Source organism: Notothenia coriiceps, unplaced genomic scaffold (assembly GCF_000735185.1).
Source record: "Notothenia coriiceps isolate Sejong01 unplaced genomic scaffold, NC01 NC01_scaffold00018493, whole genome shotgun sequence".
Lineage (NCBI taxonomy): Eukaryota > Metazoa > Chordata > Actinopteri > Perciformes > Nototheniidae > Notothenia > Notothenia coriiceps.
In genome coordinates this window covers 322,333-332,332 of record NW_011351194.1, presented here as the reverse complement: position 1 = coordinate 332,332, position 10,000 = coordinate 322,333, and the positions used below count along the sequence as shown (strand labels likewise).

At 36.9% G+C, this 10,000-nt stretch overlaps 2 protein-coding genes across 2 annotated transcripts in view; one reads left to right on the top strand and one right to left on the bottom strand.

Annotated features, from left to right (window-relative positions):
* Nucleotides 1-7,452, bottom strand: part of lmf1 (lipase maturation factor 1) — an 18,808-nt gene extending 11,356 nt beyond the window's left edge. The window contains exons 1-5 of the mRNA XM_010777720.1: nt 7,410-7,452; nt 6,078-6,299; nt 4,191-4,500; nt 3,564-3,574; nt 3,204-3,352 (exon numbers count right to left, since the gene is read on the bottom strand). Coding sequence (XP_010776022.1) covers nt 3,204-3,352; nt 3,564-3,574; nt 4,191-4,500; nt 6,078-6,299; nt 7,410-7,452 — 735 coding nt within the window. The remainder of the gene's footprint in view (nt 1-3,203; nt 3,353-3,563; nt 3,575-4,190; nt 4,501-6,077; nt 6,300-7,409) is intronic.
* A 28-nt stretch (nt 7,453-7,480) lies between these two features.
* LOC104951078 (transcription factor Sox-8-like) overlaps nt 7,481-10,000 on the top strand; it is a 4,394-nt gene continuing 1,874 nt past the window's right edge. The window contains exons 1-2 of the mRNA XM_010777719.1: nt 7,481-7,907; nt 9,034-9,260. Coding sequence (XP_010776021.1) covers nt 7,507-7,907; nt 9,034-9,260 — 628 coding nt within the window. The 5' untranslated portion in view covers nt 7,481-7,506. The remainder of the gene's footprint in view (nt 7,908-9,033; nt 9,261-10,000) is intronic.

The following is a 10,000-nucleotide window of genomic DNA, read 5'->3' as shown; positions in this document are numbered from 1 at the left end:
CCCACAGAGCTACCTGCAGGAGACAAGACAACACAGGTAGGGTTAGAGTAAACTGAATTTTTACTTCATTCTCAAAATTTGATATTTCTCTCAGAATTTGGACTTTTTTCTCAAGATTTAATTTTCTTACTGGTTTTTCTCAGAATTTTTTTTTTTTTTTTTTTTATTGAATTTTTTCTCAAGATTTGACTTTTTCAGATTTTTGAAATTGTCCTTTTAAATTTGGTATTTTTCTCAATTCAACTTTTCTTTCAGAATTTCCACTTTTTTCCTCAAGACTTTACTTTTTAATGAATTTTCTCAGAAATAGCAATTTTTCAACAAAAAAAAATCTAATTTTCTCGAAATATTGACTTTTTCTCTGAATTTTGCATTTTTTTCCTCAAGACTTGACTTTTTACTGACTTTTCTCAGAATTAGAAAAATGTTTGAATTTTCTCGAAATATTGACTTTTTCTCAGAATTTCACTTTTTTCTCAAGATTTGACTTTTTCTGATTTTTGAAATTGTTCTTTTAAATTTTGTATTTTTCTCAATTCAACTTTTCTTTCATAATTTCCACTTTTTTCCTCAAGACTTTACTTTTTAATGAATTTTCTCAGAAATAGGAATTTTTCAACAAAAACAAAAAAAACAATTTTCTCGAAATATTGACTTTTTCTCTGAATTTTGCATTTTTTTCTTAGAATTAGACTTTTTTTCTTAGAATTGTGATTTTTTTTCCTCAAGACTTGACTTTTTACTGACTTTTCTCAGAATTAGAAAAATGTTTGAATTTTCTCGAAATATTGACTTTTTCTCAGAATTTGACTTTTTTCTCAAGATTTGACTTTTCTCCTAATTTGTTATTTTTCCCAATTCAACTTTTCTTTCAGAATTTCCACTTTTTCCTCAACATTTGACTTTTTTTCTTAGAATTGTGATTGATTTTCCTCAAGACTTGACTTTCTACTGAATTTTGCATTTTTTCACAATTCCTATTTCTTTCAGAATTAAAATTTATTTTCCAGAATGTGTACATCAGCCAGTAATTGTCAGCAATTACTGGCTGATGTACACACCTCTGACATAAACACACACGTTGTGCAGAATGTAAATAAATAGATTTTTCTTCCATGTAAATAAAGACAATTACGTTTCTTATTGATTCTGACCCTGAACAGTTTTCAGAAACGTAGAGACAAACTTAGCGCCCGACTCCAATGCGTTTTAGTGTTTTTTTTTACAGTTTTCAGAAACATAACTGGTCTCTCGACTATGGGAAATTGTGATGGCCACTTGCACAACTCCCTCCTCCTAAAAAAACAACCTCTTAGGATGTACTTAAGCAATAGCTCACGACAGGCCGTGGTATATGCTCATTATATCACGGCTAAGAACCAATCAGATTGCTTGATTTGACTTGTCCGTTTTATAAAGTATATTCTAACTTATGCAGGCAGGATTCAAAGATAATTCATAGCAGCACAAACTGAGAAACCCACAGAGAATGCCCGACTCTGAAGAGTTTTATCGGTTTCTTTAGCTCACGGTTTAAGTTTTGTAACTTGCAGCACTTATCTGTATTTTAAGAGGAATTAGAAAGACGTTTATCAGCAAGAAGAAGTCTGATGGGCGTAGTGACGCATTTAGCTGTTAGAAAGTCTGATATTTACCCCAGGATTGGATTTTCAAATGTTTGCAGAGGGATGATTTATTTTTATTCATGTTACTTTAAGTAGCTGAATTACTCTGGTTTAATTCAGTGGTATGTATGAACCCAATATTACAGATTTAATTGCAATACATGGATACAAAAATAAGTATCAAACACATTTGAACAAATTATATCCCAAAATAAAGACAGTTCATTTGAGGTTGAAGAGAGGAAAACCTTATTTTTCTAGAAGACCACACCTCAGACTAGACTAGAAAGTGACCTCAGATTTCTGCACTTTCTTCCAGTTGAACATCCTGCACCAGCCAGCATGCCAGCAACACTTTATCCCACAATGCTTAGCAACAGGTAAACCAATCTGATCTGCACTCACAAAAACACATTCTCACACTCACAGTAATCCCAGTTAACGCCCAATGCTCCACACCTAGCATAGCATTTCCAAATTAAGGACGTTTTTACTACTTTTTACCTGCCAGCAGAGAAGTGTGTTCTCCAATACACAAATCTGCATGCCAGCCCTTCAAATACGTAGCTTGTAAACTTAAGCAGAACACCGAAGAAATTAAGGGTTTCTTTTTTTCACAATAAAAGCAAACTAATTGTGTAACAAATAACATTTTGAAAGTGGCTTATCAACGGGATTTAACATTTTTTTCGTTACTTAAAAGGTAAAGTTATTCCACTATGTTTTAATTTAGTTTTTTTGGACACATATATTTACTGGCATTTGGGTTTTCCAGCAAAATACATATACGAATGCCCCTACCTACCTACCTACATGCCTGTGGACAAACATTAGAAGCACTTTCTGTATAGTGTAAGCTGGTATTTCTGCATTCATGGTGTAATATGTGATTTTAGTGTTAAACCTCCCGTTGCTGTGGTTTGAGATGCAGCTAACCCTGATATGTATTATATTTAAAAGTAGAGATGTCCCGATCCGATCACGTGATCGGGGATCGGAGCCGATCACGTGATTTTCAAAAGATCGGAATCAGGAGAAAAAAATCGGGGATCGGGATTTTTTTTTTTTTTAAATACTTTTTTTTAAATTTTGTATTCAATGTTACAAAACAAAAATGACCATGTTCAAGTCTTAAAGTCATCCTGAGGCCTTAGTTTTGGTTTCAAATTACAGAACATCATGTATGTGTTGCTTCTTTGGGGCTTGTTTTCATAGACCTGGTTGCTTATTTCTCTCAAATCTGGCAACAGAGTGGGCAGGGCGCAGTGTCTAATTGTAGCAGTAAGCTAACGAGCACTGATAAGCTTTATTTTGTTTTGATCCAATGCTGCACAACTGAACTGATCCAATGCTGCTGTGAAAGAAAGAAGCTATATCCATGTTGGATAGAATATCCAATTTAAATAAAAAAATAACCTTAAGGGACAACTTGAATGCTTTTTTTTCTCTTAATGCATTGCATAAAGATCGGATCGGGAAAAATCGGTATCGGCAAATTGTCAAAATCAAATGATCGGAATCAGATCGGGAGTAAAAAAAGGTGATCGGGACATCCCTATTTAAAAGTGTTCGACTCACAGCTCCCAGCATGATGCGGACGATGAGCCACCTGAAGGTCCAGATGCTGATGAGGGAGGGGGGGCAGCGGGGGGGAACCTGGGAAAGCGTCCACAGCGGACACAAGAAGATCGACAGGAAGCCCGTCTCCAACAGCTGACTCTCCCACCCTGAAACCATCAGAGGCACTTGGTAAAGATGCTGAAACAGACATTCAGAAACATATATATAATCACAGAATATAATCAAGTAATGCAAATTAAACAGGATATTTCTATGATACTGCGTGGGGCAGATAATATATGTTTTCATTATTTAAAGCCTGCTTACTCCGATCTTAATGCTTCTGTCAGTATAAAAACAGAGGTGGTGTTTACTTACCGAAGGAGTACCTGGAAGGAGAGAGGAGAAAACAAAAAGGAAACCTCAGTATAAGACATTGATGCAGAAATTAGACGAAAGGATTTAAAATAATAATAGCGTGTTAGCTATCTCCTGTACTTGGAAACAATGTTTACGAGAGCTCAATTACGGTCAATGAAACCAAAACAATTATGAAAAATAGACTACAATTTCACTTTGAAAAAATGTAATGTGAAATATGTAAATGTATCTTTTAGAGACTTATTAATTAAAATCCTTGTTTGGTACAGATCCTCTTACAATTGTAATATCATCAAAATAATCACGATTACTTCTGTTTTCTTAAGTATGCAGTCGTAGTAAGTATATTATGTAATATGTGTGTACCAAATTGTATTAAAAACGATTATTGTAGAGCTGCATTAAGTCCATGCACACAAACGCTATTCTACAGATTAAATCAAATATCCTTCCTTGATACAGATCCAAAAAAAATGAATGTTTTGAAATCCCTATAACATCTCAATCCTAAATATCAAACTTGCAAAACCAGTCAAAATAATCAAAATGAGTTTTTTTCTAAACCATGCAGCCCTAACATGTACGTTAAGTATATACATGTATGTGTGTACATCTCTCACTCACCACAGCTGTCCCACGCTGACCAGAGAGTGGTACAGCAGCCACAGGGAGGCCATGATCACCATGTTGGCCGTCCCGGTAACCAGGACGACGGCAGACAGAGCCATCCCCCCCACAGCGAGGGCGTCCAGGTTGACGTCCATCTCGCTCCAGTCCAGCAGCCAGAGGAGGGAGGGGGTGTAGGCGAAGGCGGCCATTCCGATCTTCCCCCCCACGTACCTCTTCACGCTGCTCAGGTAGCTCCTGCAGGGCATCAGGCCGCGCTCTCCAATCAGCTGCTTGTTCTGGTTGAAGGCAACGCTGAACGCCACCACTGCAGAAAAGAGGCGAGATGAAAAGGCACAATCATGAAACAGGTATTCAAGATTCAAGGCTATTATTGTCATTACTTACTAATTACTTTTATTGATATTGAAGTGATTGTTGTGCTTTTATTCATGTCTTTATGTGTATATATAGGATGTACCACTGAATAAGGTGTAATATCCCCATTTTGACATATGTATTGTTGTTTTATATTCTACAATTTGCACTGCTTCAAGTGGGAAATGACTCTTTAAAGTCCTTACATTCACATTTAGCTGCCAGATATTGGATATAAACTCATAAAAACAAGAGTTCACTTAATTTTACTCAATACTAGTGAAATGTGTCTATCATTCAAGTGCTTTTGCCATATGTGTCCAATTGTCTGTTGATTGTGTATATACATATTTTTATATATTTGTATTTGGGATTGTGGGGAAACTTGTCTGTACACACAAACTGAAAGATTGACAATAAAGTTGACTTTGATTTGTACATTAGCTACTGTGTAGATATGGCAATGAAAAACTGAGGTCATATAGGACATATAGATAACACAGTTAAAACGGGGTTAACTGCATTCAAGTACAATTTAAATATGATATATTAAATTCAAACCCAGAGGCTGGAATACACAAACTTCCAAACGTTAGCTCATAACTCAAAAAGCCTTTGGAATAGAGCTACAGGATTTTCGTAGGTCTCGTGAATTCATTGCAAGTTCTCAGGTGTTACTTTTTATTCCATGACATAAATTAGGAGGTGATGTGAGTAAACCAATGTTTAACTAACAACAGTTCTGGACTTCTTGTTATATAAAAATGTAATGCAGGACTTTGACAAGGAGGTATCACTACTGTATCTTGATATCACAATCTCAATATAAATGGCAAAAGCTAATGATTAGCATCACTGGTAACCCTTAATAACCACAGGCAATACTGGTGCGTGACAGAAGTATTTCTCAGCACAAGTTTCACGAAGTTATTTTAAGTTTAAGACCAAAATAAGATGGTTATTACACCATTATCACCAAGGATGATAATGGTGCACCGTTATTGCAGAACATGGGCATTGGAACATATTCCATTAGACCAACAATAAATAAACCATTCAAAATACATGTAGATTTAAAACATAATCAAATGTATGCCTGGATGTGAATATGAATGTCGACTATGCTATACAGTATACACACAGGGGGTAAAATAAATAGTACTTGTGCCAGACAGACAACAGCCACTAAATTATTAAAACATTTAGACCAAATTAGGAGATATTTAACACAAATTAAATGGTGGACAGTTGTTGGAGAGCATGGGCAAAGGCAGTGACAGCTACACCAACTCGAAGAGCTTATAAATGAACTCACTTAATAGATTTTATCTTATGTTTTTGTAGCTTAAACCAACAGCAAGTCACAATTTCAGCACTAAAACACTAAAAAAACAAAGTAAACAAGAGAGCTATCATGTCAAACGTGGACTAGCAAACTCACTAGTCGTTGCTGTTGTTTAAAGCTAATTATCTGCCTTTAAAGTGAACAATGACAGGTTTTAGTGGAGTAAATGTCAGTGTGCTTACAGTAAATAAAGGCGACTGAGCGCAGCAGCACAACACGTGTGAGCCAGAAAGTCCCCGGATGTAGGCTCTGCGGTCTCCGGTCTTTCTCCGGTTCTTCTCCCGGTTCTTCTCCATGTTTCTCCCCGCTTTCCTCCCTCTCAGGCTCCGGGTTTCTGCTCTCCACATGTCGCTTCCTCACAGAACTACCAGAACTGTCACCGGTGGCCGCCATGTTGAAGGGCTCTACGGTCACGTGATGTAACAGACGCGGAAGTGCGTAAACAGGATTTTTCTATTATTATTTTATTTTGTATTATTTGTGGTATTAAAATAATAATAAATCAATTGATAAAATAATAATAATAATAGGATAAAATAAAGTAGAAAATAATGAAAAATATATCACAGTTTTAATAACAATAGAATACAATAAAATATAGAATAAATAGAAAATAATAATAATACTTTTTTTTATTTTAGGAAGAAATTATAATTATGTTACATGTTATAATAATTAAGTAAATTATATAAAACATACAGTGTATATTTGTTTGTTTTATTAATATTGTTAAAGCACTTTCCTCACTATCTTTCCTTTTCATGCGTTTTGAATAAAATGTCCTTCAAATAAACTCATTACTGTTGTTGTTTTTTAGATTAGATGCAGATATGAAATAAAATATGGGTTTAGGGAGGCGTGTGGCGCAGTGGGTTAGTGCGTTGGTGTTCGGATCAGGGGAGCACAGGTTCAAACCCCACTGCAGTCAGCATGTCGTTGTGTCCCTGGGCAAGACACTTCACCCCAAATTGCCCCTGTGGGGATTGCCCATATTGTAAGTCGCTTTGGATAAAAGTGTCTAACAAGTAACATGTAATGTAAAAATGTAATTTCCAATATCAAGAACATTCATTAGTGAATGACCCTTTGTTAGTTTCATATTATAGTAGTAGGCCTACTGTATTAAGTAAGTAGAATATGAATGTTATAAGATCGAGGGAATTGACATTAATAAAAGTAGGATATCCTTTCCTAAAATACAAAGGAATAGCAATATGATATTGACTTAAAAATAATATTTAACTCATCTGACGTAGCTACTATCTGAAACATCATAACATTTGGTTTTGAATTTGAATGTTATATCGTCTGTCAACATTAACTGCCTCCTCCTGCTTCGTGCCAAACTGGGAGGAACTGATCCTGTAAAACTTTCCCAAAGCCAATAGGACACGAGGGGGCGGAGATAAACGAGTAGCCTACGAAGAGTTAAAGTACAAACTCATTCAACTTTGCCTAGCTCTGTCAGAGGACGCAGAAAGAAATAATTCAAGACAAAAACATTGGAATTGTACCTGATTTCGGGGTGAAACAGTCTTCCGACTGAGCCGTGCGCATTTACGCACTTGGAGAGTTGGAATTGTACAATTTGGCAACTTTTTACGCGCCAATATGACAAATGAGAAGTCATTGACAGATATTCCTCGTAGTCCAGCAGGCAGCGACAGCCCTTTATCCAAGCATGGGTCAGATTCAGAGTCCCCAACCTCTCCAGCTGGGTCAGAGGCACCAGAGCCATCGCGCAAAATTACGCACGAACCGGAGAGCAGCGTGAAGGCTGATCGCTTCCCCGCGTGCATCCGTGACGCGGTGTCGCAGGTGCTGAAGGGATACGACTGGTCTCTGCTGCCCGTGCCGGCTATGGGGGAGCGCGCGCTGAAGAGCCAGCCTCACGTGAAGCGGCCGATGAACGCCTTCATGGTTTGGGCTCAGGCCGCGAGGAGGAAGCTGGCAGATCAATATCCTCACCTGCACAACGCGGAGCTCAGCAAGACGCTGGGCAAACTGTGGAGGTGGGTAGTGAATATACATTATTCTCAAGTTGGACAAATGAGAAGTCAGTATTGAATGCAAAGTCGGAAGACCAACACAGTTAGACAAAGACAAACCATGGTTTCTCCTCAGTGAATTTCATTCCAATTGAACATGTTACCTTTTTTGAAAATATGACAATTCCTCAGATGTAACGACTTTAAAACCAACAGTACATTGACGTGACTAAGCATAATAATCTCTATTAATGTGTTGACATGTTGAATAAATACAAAAAAGATTGAAGAGAAAGTATACTTGTAAAAGAGTAGTATAGGGAGAGGGTGTGTTGGTTTTGTTCTTTCCTGCATGTGGAAGAAAACATAGTTTGCACTTATAAGACATTAAATTAGGACTGATGTTTATTACAGATTGGACTGGCTGTCTGGTACAATAGAAACCTTTGTTTTACAAAATAGAGTACTAGACATGTGGAGACAAGCTTCAATAGAGGGTCTCAACTTTAACTCATGACAAGTTAACAAGCTATGCAACTATGACTGTAGACCACCACAGATCTTTCCTAGACATAACCATGGTTTCTCCTCGGTGGATTTGATCCAAAATAAGAACTCTTCTGATTGGTGGGAAAGTAACCTACTAGCAAAAAGTGATGCATTAAAAAAAGGCAATATCAGATAGTGTGTGTTTTGTGCATGTCCAGTGCGAAAACATGGTTAGCACTGAACAACTATAACATGTAACAGTATCCTTCTTTTAATGAGCCTGTGTGTTTAGAAGAAGCATTTTCTCGTGAAAGTGGGACTCATTCTCTACCTCCTTATATGCTGTTGGATAGCTTAATATATAACTGTGTATCATACTAGCTCATTATGTATCTAGCTGCCAGGGAATACAAATAACAATATTTTTGAATTATACAGCAGTAAATCGTGCACAATGTGAATAAGCAGTCCTTCTCATTTCTCATCTCCTGGCTCTCTGGTATTCTAGAGAATGCTTAAAGGTTTTTACAACAGTGAGAGTACAGAGGAAAAGTCAAAATGTGTGTATTTTGGATATTAGACAACCCTTGTAGACCTTTTGTACTTGCATGAATGTAAAGGCCCCTTGAATAACCCAACGTCTTCCTCCTCTGGTCCTCAGACTCCTCTCTGAAACAGAGAAGCGTCCCTTCGTTCAGGAGGCTGAGAGGCTGAGGATGCAGCACAAGAAAGATTATCCGGACTACAAGTACCAGCCTCGGAGACGCAAGAGCACCAAACCGGGTCAGGGGGACGGTAGACCTGGACTGGTCCTGCAGAATCAGCAGCAGGGCCCGTATAAGATAGAACCAGGAGACGAGTACCATCAATACCATACTGACAAAACAGGTGAGATACCATCTTTACATCTGTTAGGGCTGCTTGGCAGGTCGCAATTACATTTATGTTACTTGGTCAATAAAATGTCAGAAAGCAGTGAAAAATGTCCATTCCAGTTTCTCAAAGTCCAAGCTGAAGTTTTTTTTTTGCAGTCCAAAACCCAAAGACATTCACTTTAATTTGATATAATAATAGAAATCTGCATCTTCTCACAATGTTTCACAACAAAATACTCTATTATCAAATTAGGTGCATATTAATGTGTGTCAATTGACTAATCAAAAACATATGATTGTCTTCTGAAACAAACAAACTTTAAACCTGCCAGCAATTAATTTCTGTTCTCTGTTTTCTATGCATGTTTTTGTATGTATTGCCATGATGGTTGATAGTGGTTCTAGCCATCAGGATGCATGTTTGACTTCCTTGGAATAATTGATCAAAACCATTGTGGCTCAATTTCTAGACACTTCAATAGCATNTTTTTTTTGCAGTCCAAAACCCAAAGGCATTCACTTTAATTTGATGTAATAATAGAAATCTGTATCTTCTCACAATGTTTCACAACAAAATACTCTATTATCAAATTAGGTGCATATTACTCAACTCAACTCAACTTTATTTATAAAGCCCTTTTCAAAACAGCCGGAGCTGAAACAAAGTGCTGTACACGCCATAAAAAACAAAAACAAAACAACAATAAATAACAATATAAAAACAACAAAACCAATGAAGCATATAAAAACAAA